Below are 19,981 nucleotides of genomic sequence, written 5' to 3' on the forward strand. Positions count from 1 at the left end.
ACGTTAAAACATGTTCTGTGGCATCCATGAAATCAAATTTAAAATTTAGAATCAGATAGAGATAAATATAATATTTTATATATAAATAATATATAAAAATTATCAATCTATGCATTTTTCTGTTTTAACCATCCATTTACAGTACGGTATTTCATCTCCCCACCAGGCGGAGATAAGAGAGCGTCACCCGGAAGTGACCAGCCACGTGGATCTCTTCCGGGTCACGTGACGGAAGTCGGGGCGGCTGGGTGCGGCGAGCGGCTGGGGCTGGTCCCCGTCTTTCCAAAATGGCTTCGCTGCTGCAGTCCGAGCGCGTTTCGTACCTAGTGCGAGGCGAGAAGGAGATCCGCATGCCGCTCTCGCAGCTCTATTTCTGCCGCTACTGCAGTGAGCTGCGCTCCCTCGAGTGCGTCTCTCATGAGGTAAACCGGGCGGGGGCTGGAGAACCGGGGGGGGGGGCGCCACATCCAACGCCTCGAGAGCCCGTTGATTGGCCCATCCAGCTGCCACTCGCTGCTTCCCTTCATTCTGTTGGTTAGGGGAGATGGATGGATTAGAGGGAGGAGGGTCCATATCGTTCTTTGATTTATATATGATGTGTGGAGGTAGCGTCGCCCTCTCCCTCATCTCTACCGCAGGATGCCAGTTCTGGCATCACTGGAGTTGTGTTGTTAATTATAGTCCTCCGTAGCCTCTCAGTTGCTTCCTGGGGTGGTGTGAGCCTGCCGGTTGCTCTGTTCTGCCAGAGCTGAGTTTTGCACAGGATAGTTAAGTCACAACAACCTCTATCGCATTCTGTAAGCAGTAGGCGGCTGTTACTCTGTGGGGGGGGGGGGGGTAATTAGCTACACCTTCATTCCCTTTTTGCTTCCTAAACTGTATATTCAGCACATTAAAATAAATCTCTTCCAGTCTTCTTATTTGTTCTTTTAGCAGCCTGTGTGGTGCTTGAGTTTTGTGCCCCATCCCTCCATTTCTGTAGCATATTGTGTCCTCTGCAAGTCACAGAAGTCAATACAGATAAAATGCAGCACTCTTACCAACTGATTTATTATTATTATTATTATTATTAATAATAATAATAATTTATTTCTACCCTGCCCATCTGGCTGGGTTTCCCCAGCCACTCCGCGTGGCTTTCAACAGAACATCAAAAACAGAATAGAGCTTCAAACATTAAAAATTTCCCTAAACAGGGCTGCCTTCAGATGTCTTCTAAAAGTCAGATAGTTGTTTATTTCCTCAACTTCTGATGGGAGGACGTTCCACAGGGTGGGTGCCACTACCGGGAAGGCCCTCTGCCTAGTTCCCTTTAACCTCACATCTTGCAGTGAGGGAACTGCCAGAAGGCCCTTGGACCTGGACCTCAGTGTCTGGGCTGAAAGATTGATGTGGAGAAACTAGTTTCTTTCTCTTCTGATTAGCCAAGTCATTTTCTGATTACCCAGTCCTATCACAACCTCTAATTGATTGTCTTAAAAATTCTGTCTTCTTTCCCCCAGCTTATTTGGATGTAGAGGGTGGTATTCAGCTAAGTTTTACTCATAGCAGACTGGTTGAAATTAATGAACATAACTGAGATGGGTCCACTAATTTACTCTGGGTGAAACTTGGTTGAGTACCACCCAGGGAGTTTTCTTGTTGCACGGAATGGTCATTTATAGCTTAGTTGAATTCTTTTCACTCTTAAATCTTTTTTGCCCTTTTAATCTGTAGAGAATGGAGACAGCCAGTTCATAGTGTGCCAACCTGAGTGCAGCTTCTACCTTGACCATAAGATTACTAAATAGGCCTGGACACATGTTTTACTTTGTTAGAACATCAAAATAAGTAAAGTAGCTGTAAAACTTTTAAAAAGCCATGCTGCTTTGTCACTTTGGCTTAACAAATGTCTAAAGATTAGAGCCTGCTTCTGCACCTAATTTTGGCATAGTTGGGGGCTGAAGTTGCAACTCTGTTCACAAGTCACACCTGCCTGCCTGCCCACACCTTGGTCCAGTGTTCTTTTCATGATAACTTTGACTTGTGTAAAGAACATCTGTATTATTTCACAATCTTTCAGTGTAAACCCCTCCCCCCACTGCAATAACATTTTAGATGAGTGTTAGTAAGCCTTATCTCTTCTATTCAAGTTTATAAACTAGATGCCAATGTGATAGGTTGGGAATTCATTTGTAAAGCCTAGGTAAGTGGTGGAGCACATGCTGTACCTATAGAAGGACCCAAGTTCAGTCCCTGGCATCTCCAGTTAAAAGGATTAGGTGGCAAGTGATGGGGAAGACTTCTGTTAGAGAAACACTGTTGGTCACAATAGAGCATACAGGCTTAGATGTACAGATATCCTTACTTTTCTGTATTCCTGTGTTTATGTAAAAGATGGAGAAAGACAGTGGCAGGTAATTCGCATATCACTGTTTTTCACCGGTTCTGTATAGCTAAGAAGAATGAGAACAGCATTAGCATTGTTGATATGCATCAAACGCTGTGACTAGAACAGCCAAAAACCTGCTTTGTCCTGTCATCAGAAAAGGTTACCGAACAAATCTCTTCATTGTGTTGAAATGAATGTGAGATTCCCATACATCAAGTCAGTATGTGCTCTCAGAAGAAAGTGAACACATTTCAGGCCAAATAATCCAAAGGGTATATCTACACGATCAATTTATGGGTTTTATTCCAGTTCTGATTCATGAAAGAATCCTTGGAATTGTTCTTTGACAAGGTTGCTGAATTTTCTCTGCTAGAAGTCCAAAGGTTCCTTTACTGAACTATAAATCTCAGAATAGTTTAGGAAGAGGTAATAACTATTAAATTAGTTTTTTAATTTGTATATGCAGATACATTGTATCACCTGTATTGATACCCAGTTGATTCAGAGCTGAGTTGGTTTCTTTGTCCTCATTCACACCTAGACATTTCTTCATTTTCATCTATTCTTTAGCTAAAAAATTAATTCATTGCTAAATTATGATAAATGATTTCATTTGGGATAATGGAAGCATTCCTCTTTATTATAGGTCTGTGGATGTTGCAAGATACAGGATTCTATATTGAGAATTTTTTGTTTGAATAAAACATTGGATACATGGCTTGAATTTGATGACCTTTTAAAAATATATATAAATGGAACTGATGTTCCAAAAAACTAACATAATTTTATTAACAGTTCCTGATCTGAATATTTGCTCCTGTGCAAAAATCCTAATTTACACTGGATTTAACTAAGATTATTAAAACTGAAATGTTTATTTTTGAATGCCTTGCAATGCAATTCTATACATGTCTACTCATATGTAAGACCTATTTAATAAGTGGGTATTGAATTATCTTATGCCTTGTTCTGGTATATGAACCCTGAGTAAGCAAGGGTCAAGATGCATGCAATGCATAAACAAAGCAGAAAAGCTGAAAGACAGGCTCAGGAGGGTGAAGTAGTCTGTGTATTTGACTGTCCCCAGTGATTGTCCACTCAAAATCAGTCTAGTAAAGCTGTTTTATTCTTAAGGGTTATGGAAAAAATTAAGCACTCCCCTTCTTTGCTGCTTCTTTTAAAGGTGGGGTTTTATTACATGCATTTGTTTGTAATGTGCCCCTTTGCTTATAAATGATCTTTAAAATATACAATGTCTCAAGAAGTAGCATTATGTTATTCTGGAAGGACCGAAGGTTCAGACAAGTTGGAAATAAAGTACTTTAGTGTGAACAGGAAATTATTTGCTCAGTTATTTCCACCAGTGTTCAGAATAATATAGATGATGATATCTGTGAGAGTGGCAGTGTGGAAGGTTGTAAGCACATAGTTCAGCAACATACTGTTAAATTCCATCTGAATAGTAAGACAGTAATCATACTTGGCTTAGTTCCTGGGCATTAGAAAACTGAATAACTTTGCCAGAACAGTTTGTCTGTTGTTTGAAGATTTTTTTGTGTGTGTTTAGGTCAAGAAATTCCCCAGACATCTCAGTTTTAAGATGATTATACTTTTCAGTGTTTTGGGGGGTTGACAACATTTCACATTCCTTATAAAGGAATCTTTGTATTCATTATAACTACTCTGTAAGTAAAGAGTTATAAGGCTGTGTACTTATGCATGACTTCCTCCAAAGAATCCTGGAAACTGTAGCTTTCCCCACTCACAGAGCTACAATGCCCAGCATCCTTAACAGACTCCACTTTAAAATTGAGGTGGAGTGGCTTGCCTAAGCCATCTGATGAATTCATGACAAAGGTAAGAGTCAGACTGGGGACTTAATGTCTCATAACTTGAACTACCTACTATGCTGTGCAGCCCTAAAATAAATCAAAGTTGTGGGGGTTTTTTGTATTGGAAAAGGATCTGGTGAAGGATAATGGTACAAAATGAAAAACACCTTTTTGTATTTTTTTTTAGGTGGATTCTCACTATTGTCCCAGTTGCCTGGAAAATATGCCATCAGCTGAAGCCAAGCTAAAGAAGAATAGGTAAGACTACATGCTACTTCTGTGATTCTCACCTTACTCAATACTTTACTCATGCTTTAGGATAGTCTCCCTTCTATCAGTGTATATTTGTCCACAGCACCTTAGTAAGAATCTGAAACAATTTTGAAAACGCTCTAAGTGAGGATTTTATTTACAATGTGATCTCATTGTGATGAGGAAAGTGCTTTTGTGTGTTTGACTTAGCACTCTGTTTATAGTCTGCACTGCTAACTACTGACAGTACTGGAGAAATAATGTTGCGATTATTTACACTTGAGCACGAGCCTGTTTCTTTTTCACACTCTCAATGTGTTTTTTTGTGAAATCACAAGAAAAGCACACTGTGGAATTGCTGGTGATCTCCCATGCTGCAAGAAGGCTTTCAGAATGAATTTACATCTGTCATACATTGACATCTGTGCTTTTGTGAATTTCTGTGAAGTACATGCAGAGTGGATCAGAGCACTTGTGGAATTTTGAATGTTTACTGTGACCAGATTTGAAACTTTGCCTACAGCATGGTTTGTGCCCTTTCACAAAGGGTGATGGAAGTGGAATGAAATGGCTTACTTTGTTTTTTCGTTGACTGATTCTGTTAAGTCCTTTCTTTCATAGTAACACCTTTGGAAATAATTAGTTTTTTTAAAACTTGTCAGAGGCAATTTCTGAGTTATAAAACAGAAAATCAGGAGCCTTGAACAGCAGGTATAATCCCTGGTGTAAAAACTTGAGTCAAACTTCCATGCTGGTCTCTCTCTGTTCAGGTGTGCTAACTGTTTTGACTGTCCTTGCTGTATGCACACTCTCTCTACCCGAGCAACAAGCATCCCTGCTCCGCTGCCTGATGACCCAGCCAAGACCACAATGAAGAAGGCTTATTACCTGGCCTGTGGCTTTTGCCGCTGGACTTCCAGAGATGTTGGCATGGCAGATAAATCAGTTGGTGAGTGGCATTGGTTTTCAGATGAATATTGCAAGAGTTGTTAGAAAACTTTTTCATGACATGTTTTGCAATCAGCCTTAATTAGAATGTGGAGTGTTGTTTTTGTAATTCAGTACTAAGAGCTGGGAAGATAAGTAGAGCTGCGTGAAGAGCTTATAGAGGTTAGCTTCCATTGGTGAATGGTGTTATTATTATGCTACCAAAATAGTCAGAATTGAGCTCTGAGGATGCGTGCCTATGTCCTTGGAGTACTGTTTGCTCACAGGCTGCATAATATAAACTAAACAAAAAAAAGCGGGTTGTATCCCACAAAGTTGTCCTGTTAACACAAGAACTTCTGCCTATACCAGTGGTGGCCAAACTTTGCCTTCCAGCTGTTTTGGGACTACAATTCCCATCATCCCTGGCCACTTGTCCTGTTAGCTAGGTATGATGGGAGTTGTAGTCCAAAAACAGCTGAAGGGCCAAGTTTGACCACCACTGGCCTGTGCAATGGGACTTCTTCATGGGCTTTCAGTATAAATATAAGTGGAAATTTCATGTGCTGTAAAATTTTTCATGCTGTAGTATTATTTACCATGTATATACGGTGGAAGGGAGGGTGCATTATTCTCCCCCACCCTGGAAATATCTTCTGCACCCCAGCTATGTTTCTACTGTGTTTTACCTAGCTGAATTCTAAAACCCAGAATAGTCTGGGTAGGGGAATAATCCTCAAGGAAAGGGAGCATTTGTAGGTGAAAATAGGTGGGTGTCAGATGGGTTCAACATCTCTCTCGCCTGTCAGTAATTTCCTACAGATATTTCTCTGTGCCCCTGCATTCATGTTGACCTTCAGACACAAGTATAGAAAACACATCTTTGCTGGTATATTATGCAGTTCTGCCATTTTCAGCTTGTGATGCAGAAGAGCTTTAAGCTTTTGGTATCTGATACGTTGATACTAATAATACCAGATTTAATGAACCGTGGTCTGGGTTAGATGAGAGGAGGAGAGAAGCAGGCAGTAATTTTGGATATGTTTCATTTTCTCTGTCCAGAGCGTGTATGATCTCTCTCTCTCCCTCCCCCCACACCCACCATCCTTTAAAAAATTGCTTTGTTGTGTTGCAGCCAGTGGAGGTTGGCAGGAGCCAGAAAATCCTCATACTCAGAAGGTACGTAAAAGGAATTGCTTTTTCTTTCACAGAGTAGCCTGAAAAAGAAGAGTCTTTGTGTTGGGTCTGCTCTTATCTATCTCTTAACTCACAGAAGAGAATCAACATTTAATTAAACTTGAAAGAATGAGTCCTGCATGGTTGAGGCTAGACTGCATCTTTTCCCAATTGATTTAGCACTGTAGCATCAAACTGGGGCTGGGGATGACCAAAACATACCAAGTAGTCCAAGCCGTTTTCCACAACATGCATTCTTTGAGAAGTGGCCCATCTACATTGACCTCATTAGCTGCTGGAATGCAGTTTAAACTAGCAGTCATCAGGAATTGGCACAGACCTTGTGTCATGCAGAGGTCAGCATCTTTCCCCGCTCCAATATACTACACTGATTTGAACCTTCTCATACAGATGCACTGCCACTAACATGAACTACTCTGTTCAGAGTAGTTATTTGAGAACGAGAGCTCTATTTCCTGCTGGCCTTCTTATCTGTCTGGCCCTACCTTTGAGATGTAGGGCGTAGCTCATCTCCACCTAAGAGTAGGATATGATGTAATGCAAGCTTCTTTTTTCCGTTTCTCTGAGGAAAGAGCAGTGGGTAAAATTGTTAGGATGTGCATGACATTGCTAGCTAACTGGGTCAGTTAACTGATGTCAGGAGTTGGGCAAGAAGCTGCTGCTGCAGCTCAACTAAGGAAAAAACAAAAAGGGACACCCCCCAAAAGTATTTCCACCATTTTGTTTAACCTTTACTTTGGCAGGAACAGCTTTTCTTCCAGTTCACATCTTAAACTGACATTCCTTTCTAATCAGATTAACAAACTGGTCGAGTATTATCAACAGCTGGCTCAGAAGGAGAAGATGGAGAGGGATCGTAAAAAGTTGGTTCGACGCAGACCCTACATGCCCCTTGCTTTTTCGGTGAGCTAGGACAACAGTACAGAATTCTGGAACTCTTGGGCAAAATCAGAAGACAGTTTTTTAAACTTCAAAGGCATAAATGTTGTTTTTAGTTGAGACTTGTAAAAAAGAAGCAAGCAAACAAAACAAACAAAAATCTTCAGAGTTTATTGGAACCGTGTCAGATCAATAATCTTCCAAGAACAAGTTCCAGGAATCTGTGTATAGAAAGATTTCAGAATGTTTTGCCGTTTATTAAGGGATATTGTCCACTACTGAAATGTAGAAACCTGTCATTTGAAATCCCTCAAGTAACTCAGGATTGTATTAAGAAGAGCAAGAATTAGTCTGAGCTGGAAATCAGCTAGGCTGAGATGCTGCTGCTTTCAGTTTTATTATACTGACTGATCAGTCACTAAATATTTGCTTGCCTAGCTCATAGTCAGCACAAACTTGCTATGTGCTAGAAATCATAAGATGTGACAATATTTCATTTCAGTTTTCAGCTGTGCAGCCTGTGTCATTTGAAAGGCTTACTTTTTGCTTAGCTGAATATTTTTGCATATGCTTCCTACCTCTTGGATACCCGTATAACCTGCTTGCTCTGTGCATTTGCTTTTGTCTTTATTGCTGCTTTTTTCTTGTCTCCGTTGCTACCTGCTGCTAATTTGGGGGCTCTCCGCAGCAACACACTATACATGTAGTGGTAAGTCCCTTCAGTTTCTGATAGTGTTAAAACCTTTGAAAACACTTGCGTTCTACTGGTATGTCAATATTTAGTGTACTCAGCCTTCTGGTCTTGGATCTGCTTGTAGTACTACAGTTGAAGTCCAGTTTGCATACAGTTAATGAGCTGAGCTTTCCAAGCAAGGTTGGTAGACCTATTGCTATGGACTTTGAGTACATTTTCATTGTCCGTATAAAGAATGATGTTTGCCGGTTCAAGTCCCTGCTAACAGAGTGAGCTGGTTCATACATGCTAAGCCTCAGTTTATCTTAAACTATGGTTTAATTGTGAACATGTCTTCCCTTATACTGCAAAAGTCCCTTTGCAGCTTCTCCCCCAACGCAAACCATATTTTGATTTGCTGCGATGTCTCAACTAGGAACATGCACAAGCAGCAAGCTAGAAATCAACTATTCTCTGACTTAGATGTAATATCATAGGTCATACAGGTAGAAAGAAGTACAGTCGAACCTCCGTTTATGTAACCCTCTGGTTACGTAAACTTCAGGATACGCGTGTGGCAAACGTGGAAGTATTTTACCAGGTTTCGCCACGCACACATGCACAGAAGCGGTCCTCAGGTTGCAGAAACCTCAGGATCTGACTGGACCTCTGGAACGGATCCCGTCTGCAACCGGAGGTACCACCATACACCATTTTTTCTCCAAGTGCATGTTCCTTCTTCCTAAAATGACATGCACCACCACCATACAAAATGACACAGGATGCAACAGGACTGCTTCCTGGGAAATTTTCAGTTGAAATCCCCAACCCACGACCCCTACAGCCAATGATCTCCAAAGTAGCAGAGTAGCATTGGCCAAATCTTTGTTTCTCTGTTTTCCTGTATGTTGATTGGAAATCCAGTGACCTGAATTGCAGGGTGGTTATAGGATAACACTGAATCCAAAGAACCTTGAGTGGATGGAAACAGGTGTGCAAATAAATATTTGTGCAAGTCTTCTCTGTTGGGTAGGTTCTTGGTGCAGTGCTCTAGTACAAGAGTAGCCAACTTGGTGCCTCCAGATGTGGTTGGACTTACAGCCCCAGCCAGCATGACTAGGAAAGTTCAGCTGTATATTCACCATGCTGTTTCTTTACGGTTGATACTGTTCTATATATTTGTTACTAGTTGAATTGTAGCAACTTGTCAGCGAATACCTTGCCTGATGGTAGTTAATCTGAGCTGTAGAGTGTCATACCATTATCACAACTATTTCTTTCTGTCCAATGGTGTCTTAACTGTAGTCAAATATATTTTTGTCACAAAATTATACCCAGTATAATTGTCACAAAATTATACCCAGACAGCTACATTAGCTGTCAAGTGGAGTATACATTGGAGCATCACATGAAAATAGGTCAGGGTAGGAGGTTTTAAAAAATAGGGTTGTTTCAGTGGCATGCTGCGTCCCTCTTCCAGCATTTGATCAATTATTTTATTTTTATTAACCAAGCTACTAAAAATTCATTTGAACAGAAAGAGAAAACCATATGCATTGCCTTTGTGTGTGCCTGTGTGTGCATATTTGATTCCTTATGCCCCTCAATCTGTCAGAAACCACGTGAACTTGTTTCAATCAACAGACCTAACTTTCCTTGCATACTTCTTTCCTAGGACAAGTACGGCCTTGGAACCAGGCTCCAGCGTCAGAGGCCCGGGGCGCCTATCAGTGCCCTCACAGGACTTTCGTGAGTGCTAGGCCTTTTTATATGTATGACAAGAGGTGAAATGATGTAATTTCACAAGCTTGCCAACTGCTGCTCATCCAGGGTGCAAATAAATTACCTGCAGACTGCCAAGAGTGATCCAGAGTCTCCCTCTGCAGCTTATATTCAGGAGGAGTCTGTTCCCCCCTTTTTTAAAAAAAGAAGAAGTGGTCCATTGCTCAGTTTGGAGTGTGCTTTGGCACTGATGTGTACTTCACAGTTGTGCCTAAACCTTCTGCTTTGTTTTACACAACAGTGTGACTGCTACCAGTCTCTTCCCTTAAGTTTTGCGCCTGAGATTGATTATCTGTGTTAGTGCAGTACACAGCTAGTGTACGGTGGGTGTCATCTTTTCTTGCAAACCCAGAAGCATTTGCTCATTTTATCTCTTTGCTGTTGACCTTCTCTTCAGAGGAAACAAACTCAGGTGCTTTTTGCATATCCACACCATACATTTGGTGCATATTTAAAACACATGGCTTCCCCCAAAGAATCCTGGGAGCTGTAGTTCGTTAAAGGTGCTGGGAATTATATCTACAGTATGTCAAGATTCCTTGGGGTACAGTAATGTGCATTGGATGTGCCTGAAATGTATGGTGTGGCTCTCTTTCAGGTTCCCTGTGCATGTATTCTTGGAAGTAAGCCCCTGTGTGCTTAGGGAGTCTGAACTCTGCACGGTTTGCCTTGGGATTTCAGCAATGCAGTTCTGTGTAGCTTGATAAAAGCCATTTTGTGAGGGAAAGGTTGAAAGCAGGGGGTGAGGGGAACTATGCTTAATCCTTTTCTATGTCAACCATTTCCCATTCTAAATTGTTCACTGAACAGCTCACCCCACCCCTGCTGTGGGTTGGTTTTCTTTCTTTTTTTCTATGTATGTAGGGATTTTTGTTTTTTTGCTGATTCCACCTTCCCTCTTCAGCTCTTTGTTGCCAGGAGGTTGGGAGATCCAAAATATTATAAGAGGTGGCATGGAGGGCTGTATAGTTTTGTAAACTGCTTAGAAGTTCTCTTACAAGCAAGCACTGTATAAATGTTATTAACAAAAGAAAAATAAGAGAGAGGAGGAATTTGTGGAAATTGCCTCCCTTCCTCTTCTGTCATCAGAAGCCTTCTCTGGATCAAGGAGCCTCCATAAATGGGACAGCACTAAATGCAATCTGCTTTTTTGTCCCTTTCTGTATTTTTCCTTCTTGTTAATCCTCTAATCCCTAGAACAGCTGTTCTTAAGAAGTTTTTTTAAGGGTGTGGCATTTAAGGATTGCAAAACTAGTGAAAATTAAGGCTAGTGAATGTCGATAACTTTTTCTTTATAATATTTACATGCCGATCTCATTTATGGTATTATCTTAAAGATGGGAAAATTTCAAGAAATGGTTTTGAAAAGCACATCAATTTTCACCTTCACCTGGCTGAGCAAGTTCTCTCTCCCACTCATTCTCTGTAGCCTTGTGTCATTGTTCTAGGTGTTGTAAGGAGGTCTGAATGTCAATCAGCAACTTGCTTACAGTTGCTCTGCGAAAGTTTTAATTTAGCCAGTAATTGTAATATTATTGAGGTTTTACTGTGCTCAGTTACTTCTAAGCAACTTTCTGATTATCCTAAGCAGCTGCTTTCTTTTTTGCCTCAGGCTGAAAGATGGAGAGGACCAGAAGGAGATAAAAATTGAACCTGCTCAGGCTGTGGAGGAAGTGGAGCCTTTGCCTGAGGACTATTACACACGACCAATCAATCTGACAGAAGGTAGTAGCTCTTAGCATATCTCTTGTGCTCTCCTGCCCCAGCTTAATATGTTCAGGTGGTGGTCACTCTTTCGTATTGCTCAAAACTGTTTTTTGTTTGTTTGTTTCCTTTCTGTACTGTGAACAGTGACAACCCTACGGCAGCGCCTCCTCCAGCCAGACTTCCAGCCAATCTGTGCTTCTCAACTTTACCCACGTCATAAGCACCTGCTGATCAAACGCTCCCTTCGGTGCCGGGTATGTAGATTTTGCTGAAAAATATGTTAGTTTCTACTTCTACTGCTTTTGGTGTTTCTTTTTAAAAAAAATTGTCTCAGTGGTAGCATTTGTAGTTGTAGGTTGTTGTCTGCTGTTTGGCCACACATTTTGTTAATGTTTGTTTCCCCTAGAAATGTGAACACAATTTGAGTAAACCAGAGTTCAACCCTACATCCATCAAATTCAAAATTCAGCTGGTAGCTGTGTAAGTATTTTGGATATGGGTGGAAGCAACAATCTATAACACTTACGGTTGGGTCTGTATTCTCTCCTGAGTTGTTCCACTTCAGACTATAGGTGAGAGCTCCTAAAATAGAAATCACAACACATAGCAAACTGGGATATCAGAGAACAGGGACCTAGTCTAGCCTTCACGCTAGTGACTTGTCTTCTACATGCAGGTACATAATAGTCTATGTACAGAGGACTACTTGGTTTACAAACTCCAGTTTTGAAATGTCATTTAAACCAACCTCTTTAATTAAGTCTGGCCCCATGTTCTCATTTAGCCTCAGTTAAAACTTTGGAAGTTGTAGCTAATCTACAGTACAGTTCCCTTAAAAAAAAAAAAATTAAACCATGTTGTGTTTGTAGTCATCTACTTTTTCCACTTTTTAAAACATCACCATCTTAAGAACCCATTCTGGGTTGAAAGGTAGGAAGCCAGAGATCTAAAAGTGAAAGTGCAGTCAGAAGTCTAGAGATGTTGGGTTCTTACTTGAATTTGCTATTTACTTTCTTTTATTTGTATTGTAGCAACTATATCCCAGAAGTGAGAATCATGTCCATTCCAAATCTGCGCTATATGAAGGTTTGTTCTTGTGTATTTTGAACAGTCTTTCTAGAGGTGGGATTTTAAATTAGGGATGGGGACCAGTGGCCCTCCAGAGTTGTTGGGCTGCAACTCACATCATTTATGACAATTGGCTATGATGGTTGGGCCTCCGGGGAGCTGGAAGTTTTAAAGATTGCATGTGAGTCAGGGTTAAACCAACTTTTTACTTATTTTATATAGCTTTTCATATTGAGTGCGTTATTTTTTATAACCTTGGCTCAGTTTAAGACACCACACCAAATCATGGTTTGAGCAAGCTGTAGTTTCAGAAGAGCCACAATTGATGTTTATTTGATTGGATGAATGAACTGGGGAGATCTTTAATCAACTCAAAGTCTCCCCCCTCCCGAATAATTGGATGACATTTAAAAAAGCACCATCTTGAAGCACAACTCCATTTCATGTATATAGGAGGAAATGCCTTTTGCAGTATAATGCTTGCTATGACAAATATAAACACTAACTAAATCACTAACTGAATGACTGGAAGACTAGCTGTTTTTTAAATGTGAGAAATTTGTGAATTTTAGAGGCATCAGTGAAAGGCAGAAACGTGTTTTTTGCAACAGCATAAAAACAGGGTGAAAGATTCTTACTGAGAGTGATCGTTTCCTTTGTGTGTCTGTCATTTGCACAGGAGAGTCAAGTTCTTCTAACTCTCACCAATCCAGTGGAAAATCTCACTCATGTGACACTGAAAGAGTGTGAGGAAGGTGATCCTGATGACACCAGTAGTACTGCTAAGGTACTGCAGCTTCTTCCTAGCATAGATTCTAGGCCATACTTTGATGCTGTGCTGGAAGCTACACTGACTGTATGCTCCTATAAATAGCCATCAGTCATTGAAGACTTAGGGTGGATTTATATGTAGCTATGCAGAAAGAGACTTCCACATGGTATTGGTACCCATGTGGGTGCCATAAGCACTAAGGGGTTTGCCATATTAGGTGGGGTTTGTTTGTTTGTTTTAAAAAGTGTATGTTTGCTCCTCTGGCTCCTTTTGAGAGGAAGGATGGGATATAAATATATAATAAATGATGATAGTAACATGCACTGAAGATGTATTGGGTATTTTCATTCCAGTGTTGTATCTTGCAGTTGGCCACAGGCAATCTCTCCCGCTCCATTACTTACCGTATATATACTACAGGGAAAGCAGGGTGAATGTTGGTTGGCTACTTGTTGCAAAACATATTTTCTACATAACTCTTTTTCAGGTGGTGGTTCCTTCCAAAGAGCTACTCCTGGCTGGCAAAGATGCAGCAGCAGAATATGACGAGCTGGCAGAGCCTCAAGATTTTCAAGATGATCCTGAGTAAGCTTTTCCATATGTTACACACCTGTGTATCAATTTGTCATCCATGATTCATTGGCAGTTGATGGTGTTGGCTTCTGTCAGGTTGGCAACTGATAGCACAGTATTTATTTTCCTCTGCTGTAGTTTGGAATTTAGAAAATTGATAGAAGAACATCCCACTCCCAATATAATACTAGAACTTGGGGTGATCTGTCAAATTGATTGGCAGGGAATTCAGGGCAGTCAAAAGGAAGTGCTTCATGTAAAACAATTAGAGCCTTCCTTTAGAGCCCTTTAAAAGGAAATCTGACAGGTTCATGGAGGAGGGATATATCAGTGCTGGCATACCTCTGAATGCTAGTTGCTAGGAAGGCAATATGTGTCAGTTCTAGTTTCTAGGCTTGAAAGAGGGCTCTTGACTTCATGTCTTGCTTGTGGGATTCTTGGAGGTATTTGGCTGGCTGTTTGAAGCAAGATACTGGATTTTGTGGACATTTGGCTTGATTCAGAAGGGCTTCTCTTACTTTTTCAAAATTCAAATTCAGGCATACCCATGAACTCATCTTTTAGCACTGGGCCAGTCCATGTATTTGGTTAGTTCTGTCTAGCTATTCTAGTTGGCTTAAGCAACTAATAAACTTTCTTATTGACATAAACTTATATTAAAACCTCTCTTCTTCCTTTGCAGCATCATAGCCTTCCGGAAGGCTAACAAAGTTGGGATATTCATCAAGGTCACTCCACAGAAAGAAGAGGGAGAAGTTACTGTGAGCTTTAAGATGAAACATGAATTCAAAAACCTTGCCGCTCCTATCCGGCCCACAGAGGAAAGTGATCAGAGTTGTGAGGTCATCTGGCTCAATCACCACGTGGAGCTCAGCCTGGGCCCTGTGCTTCCATGAAACTCGTCTGTAACTGGAACCTAAACGATGGCCACACACTACATTGTGTCACTGTTCTATAGAAGAATGCATCCTGACAAAATGCTGAAGGCACTGCTTCACAGAGGCTCCCATCAGATATGAGCTCGTACACCACAAATTTCAGCCAAAAGATGCAGAGGTCGGATTAGAAGAGAAGGGCCACACTCTTGGATGACTCTCCTCTCTGCAACACCTATGAATTGATGGTCCCCCCCGTCCCCCCCACGCTTGGTCAGCTTTGTAGCAGAAAGCTTGGTTGCACATTCTGTGGTCATCTTGTATTGCTCCTTGATAAAACGGCATGGAATTTCCCAGCAAACGACCTTACTTGGCGCTCTCTGCATCAGTTTTGCAAAGCTAGTATTACATAATGCCAACATCTCTCTCCCTTGTGGTAGGTTCTGTTCACAGTAAAAATTATTCCAAGGCTGCAGTAGCACCATCTATAGTGAAACAGCAAGCAGCGGCAGCAGTATAATGTTCTCTTGCTTCCACCTTCAATTGGATGTGCCATCTGTTTCAAATAGCACTTGTTTGGCCTTTTACTCATGTACCAGAAGTTGATATTTCATAAGATGTTATCTTGTCCTGCATACTTTGTTAAGGAAAGGCTCTTAAGAAAAAAAGGCATTTGAATGCTCCTCCCAATATTCTGCAGGTTTTTGTGGGGAGGAGGGCGGGTCTTCTGCCACTCTTACATTGAAAGATGCAGGTGTAAAAATGGAACAGGTTCTAGGGTAGTTCATAAATGAAAATGCTGCTGTACTGCACTTATTGTAGCAGGGGTGCCATTGTGGGGAATCATTTGTGTGTTTTTTGTTAAATTATTTATTTAGGAATAGGTTTATGACCAAAGATAGCTGAGAATTTTGATACGTGAGATCCCTTTCGGTATGCTTTGAAGTTTAAAATCTCTTGAAAAAGTAGCTACAAGCTCCCACCGTGCATCCTTGCACACAATGTACTTAATACTTGATTCCCATACCATTATAAGAAAAAGTGAATAGCTTTCACAAGGCTTTGTTAGTAGCAAATTGAAGAAATAAATGGTTGTAAACTCTAATTCCCAGAGCTTGGCTCTAACCTTCCACCCATACTCAAAAATTCAGCATTGCAGTGTTGCATACACACAGAGACACAAAATGCAGAGATATGTTCCAACACAAACTTCTTGGCTAATATTTTTTGTTAGATTACTGAGAAGAAAAATGCATATGGTGGAACTCGGCTGCTTTTTCTGCTTATAATTCTCAGACTACGTAACAGATGTAGGTGTGCTTTGAATGGGGCTCTGCTGTTGTAGCCTGGGAGTAATGGGGGCATGTGCAGATCACGTGATTGAATACTGTTGTCAGCAGGTGTGCGTTACAATATGAGAGCTTATTTTGTAGCCTCGGACAGAAAGAGGAATGCTTATTTCCATCTTGGATTAAAGTAAATGGACTCAAGGCTGTGGGAAAACTGTTTTCTTGTAGATTGCAAGTTGTTCAGAGGTGTGTCTTTTAAAAGTCTTCATTTGTTTGGCAGCATTTGGATGAAGGTAGCACCTTATCCAGTTTGTGCAATGGATGTAAAGAAAAAGAGAAGCTTGATGTTCACAAGACCTGCGTAGACTATACACAATATAAAGCATGAGTTTAAGAAGTCTAACCAGTGTTTATTCTTAAATGTGTAGTGTTTAGTGTCTGCTGATCTCAGTTTTTAAAATAACTCAAACTAACCCCTGATTTAATTCTGTCAAGATAATTCTTGGCTGGATAATATTTGGGAACTTCATTTTCGAGAGCTGTTGCTGTGCTGAAGTGATACACACCCGAAGCTTCTTTGCAAAACATATAGGAAAGTTGGGGCATACATTGGAAGCTTTTTCCTTTTAATCTTTTAGGACTCTGTTCTGTATTACACACTTCTGCAGAAACATCTCACTGAATCCTCACTAGAGGGCACTGGAGACACTCTGCCTTTATCAATATTAATAAAATGACTGTGTTGCCTTATTGTTTTACTTAATGTAGTGAACTTGAAATAAAGAAGCAGACAAAGCCATTTCTTTATTGTGTACTTTTTCTGATAGCACCAATCCTTAGGGTGTAATGTAGAGGACATTATCTGCCACTGTCATTTTCTCGCTATGTAAGCATAATGGTGTTGGACTGGATTTAGGAGTGCAGTGATTTTAAGTGTACCTACTATGCCCTTATATATGGGCAAAACACAAGCTGCGGAAGCTTGGCATGAGGAATGCTGTGGGAGCACTTGATACAGTAGCACTGATGGACCTTAACAGGTGTCGGCCTCATCAGTGCCTGCTTGAGAGACCATTGAGAGCCACACATAATCTGCTATTGGCTCCTAACGAAGACAGGTGTGTGTGTGTGTGTGTGTGTGTGTGTGTGTGTGTGTGAGAACAGCTGATACAGCCAACTGCCGCCATAGGGTGAGGTAGATCATATTAAGCTCCTGGAATTGCACTTGAGCTACAGCCAATTTTGGCTCAAGAGAAATGAAAGGAATATTGGAAGGAGACACGGGATAAAAATGGTTTAATGTTTTAATTGCTGACTACGGGGAATCCAGTCAGTCTGTGTCGCACTTCATACAAGGTAAAGGCTCATTTACACATTCCTTACTACTGTGAATTATCACTCTGCTTCGTCTGCTCAAGTTCTTCCCCATGAGAATGAGTATGTCTTAAATGCCTTTATCACTCGTGTCTGTCCAATTTTGTAGTACATTAGCATCTTGGGCATACAAGCACTCAAATGTGCTTAGACATTAATAATTAACATTTATATTGTGCATTTCCAATACCTTATTTTGCTTATTCCAATTGCTTATTTCAGTTATCCTTACATGATTGCTGTAAGACACTTGGGTTAAGGATAAGAGATTACGTAATGCTTCCTAGTGAATTTGTGACTGAAATAATATTTGAACTAGGAATGGTACAGCTCCTAGCTGCTGGCAGTGAGTTATCACTTGGTACTGACATTACTTGTTGCTGGTTAAATTGCTATAAGACTGCCCCTTTTTACAGCCAATGGTTTCTGCCATGTAATGTTTAAATTGGCCCCATACTGCAAGTAAAGGTAAAGGTAAAGGTACCCCTGCCCGTACGGGCCAGTCTTGACAGACTCTAGGGTTGTGCGCCCATCTCACTCAAGAGGCCGGGGGCCAGCGCTGTCCGGAGACACTTCCGGGTCACGTGGCCAGCGTGACATCGCTGCTCTGGCGAGCCAGAGCCGCACACGGAAATGCCGTTTACCTTCCCGCTAGTAAGCGGTCCCTATTTATCTACTTGCACCTGAGAGTGCTTTTGAACTGCTAGGTTGGCAGGCGCTGGGACCGAATGACGGGAGCGCACCCCGCCGCGGGGAATCGAACCGCCGACCTTTCGATCGGCAAGCCCTAGGCGCTGAGGCTTTTACCCACAGCGCCACCCGCGTCCCGCCTATACTGCAAGTACCTGTGCTTAAATTGCCACCTATCGTAATTTTTAAAAAATTGCTATACAAAGAGCCAATTGGAATCCTTGTTATTCTCAGACTAAAATTAATTGGGTATCACTCCTAGAAATTATAACCTATAGTTCCCATTTTAGGAAAAACATCTTTGCTTGTAGACTCATGGAATGTCTTATGTTATGAGATGATCCCTGGGATGAGGTACAAATTCCTCCATCTGAAAACAATGCAAGAGCCACCTAGATTAGGCCAGTGGCCCTTCTAGTCCAGCACCCTGCTCTCAAAATGCCTGGGGAAAGCCTGCAAGCAGGATATGAGAACAACACTGCCCATCTGCAGGTACGATTTCATAGTGGCTCCAATACAGAGCAGTTGGGATGCCTCTAGGTTCCATTTTGTTCCCCTGTGCTATTTAACACCTACATAAAACTGTTGGGAGGACTCATCCGGAGGTTTGAGCTAAACACTCATCAGTGTTGTTATAGATTCCTGGGAGCTAGGGTTAAAGCACTGATTATGCAGGCTAACCTTGTTTTTCGGACCAGGGCACCACCTAGGTAGGAGATAAGCTGTTAAGAGCTGGCTGATGATGGCCAGTCATCAACCTATCAATGGGGTGAAGCCTGTGTGAGAAAGGAGGGGGGATCTCATCCAACTGTGTGTGCCAGTGGGCAGAGAAAGAAAACGTTTAGGGTTTTAGCCTGGATGATGTAGACCAGGCATGTCCAACAGGTTGATCATGATCACTGGACATCTGTGGTAGATCACTTTATAGATCAATGGCTCCCCCCAAAGAAGCTCAACAACTTTTGCTCCGCTAAAAAAAAGAAAGCTCAACAACTTTGACCTGAACCCCGCAAAGGGGGTAGATCACTGCCAGTTTATAACTCTGTGAGTAGATCACAGTCTCTTGGGAGTTGGCCACCCCTGATGTAGACAAAAGGAATGGTTTGAAAAGAAGGTGAGAAGGGAGGGCAGATCTCTCAGTGGGCTGGCTGGAACAAGCTGGAAAAGGCAGACGGATGACTGCCTTTGAATCCAGTGCTCTTGAGATGTGAATGCTGGAGATCCCTCCACTGTATATATGTGTAAACGGAACACTTCATCATAAAGACACCACAGTCCCTGCTGTCACTCATGCCAAAGGAAAAAAATCCCTGGACAAGTGCCAAGACCTCTGGAATCTTGCACTGCTCAGTGTTTGGGGTGACCTGTAATAGGATGCAGACGACTGGTCTGGAGGGTAGGATTTGAACCCATGGCTACAAGAAAGGAGATTCCGACTAAACAGGAGAAACTTTCTGACAGAGCAGAGGTTGGATGGCCATGTGCCATGGATTATTTAGTTGAGATTCCTGCATTGCAGGGGGTTGGATTAGATGACTCTTGGGGTCCCTTCCAACTCTATGATTCTATGACACAGCTCTACCTCTCACGTCTCGCTTTCTACCCACTGGCCTGTGGGGGGCTGTGAATTGAGCACTTTCCCACTAGGCATTTCCTACTAAACACCACGGAGGGGGGTGGGACTAGATGACCCTCGTGGTCCCTTCCAACTCCACGATTT

The 19,981-nt window shown here is 41.5% G+C and overlaps 1 protein-coding gene across 2 annotated transcripts; it reads left to right on the forward strand.

Annotated features, from left to right (window-relative positions):
• Nucleotides 1-208: 208 nt before the first annotated feature.
• On the forward strand, nt 209-16,996 carry DCTN4 (dynactin subunit 4). Of its 2 annotated transcripts, XM_083424449.1 has the most exons (14): nt 221-422; nt 4,391-4,461; nt 5,226-5,404; nt 6,518-6,561; nt 7,375-7,482; nt 8,147-8,167; nt 9,807-9,880; nt 11,526-11,638; nt 11,765-11,874; nt 12,027-12,100; nt 12,652-12,706; nt 13,368-13,475; nt 13,948-14,045; nt 14,716-16,996. In XM_083424449.1, the coding sequence occupies exons 1-14, from the start codon at nt 288-290 to the stop codon at nt 14,927-14,929; spliced, it is 1,404 nt and encodes a 467-aa protein (XP_083280575.1). In that variant the 5' UTR covers nt 221-287; the 3' UTR covers nt 14,930-16,996. The 2 variants fall into 2 exon arrangements, with proteins under 2 accessions (XP_083280576.1, XP_083280575.1); XM_083424450.1 differs by lacking the exon at nt 8,147-8,167 and having other exon boundaries at nt 209-422.
• Nucleotides 16,997-19,981: the final 2,985 nt, after the last annotated feature.

This window comes from Podarcis tiliguerta (assembly GCF_965153285.1).
Source record: "Podarcis tiliguerta genome assembly, chromosome: 2".
Classification (NCBI taxonomy): domain Eukaryota; kingdom Metazoa; phylum Chordata; class Lepidosauria; order Squamata; family Lacertidae; genus Podarcis; species Podarcis tiliguerta.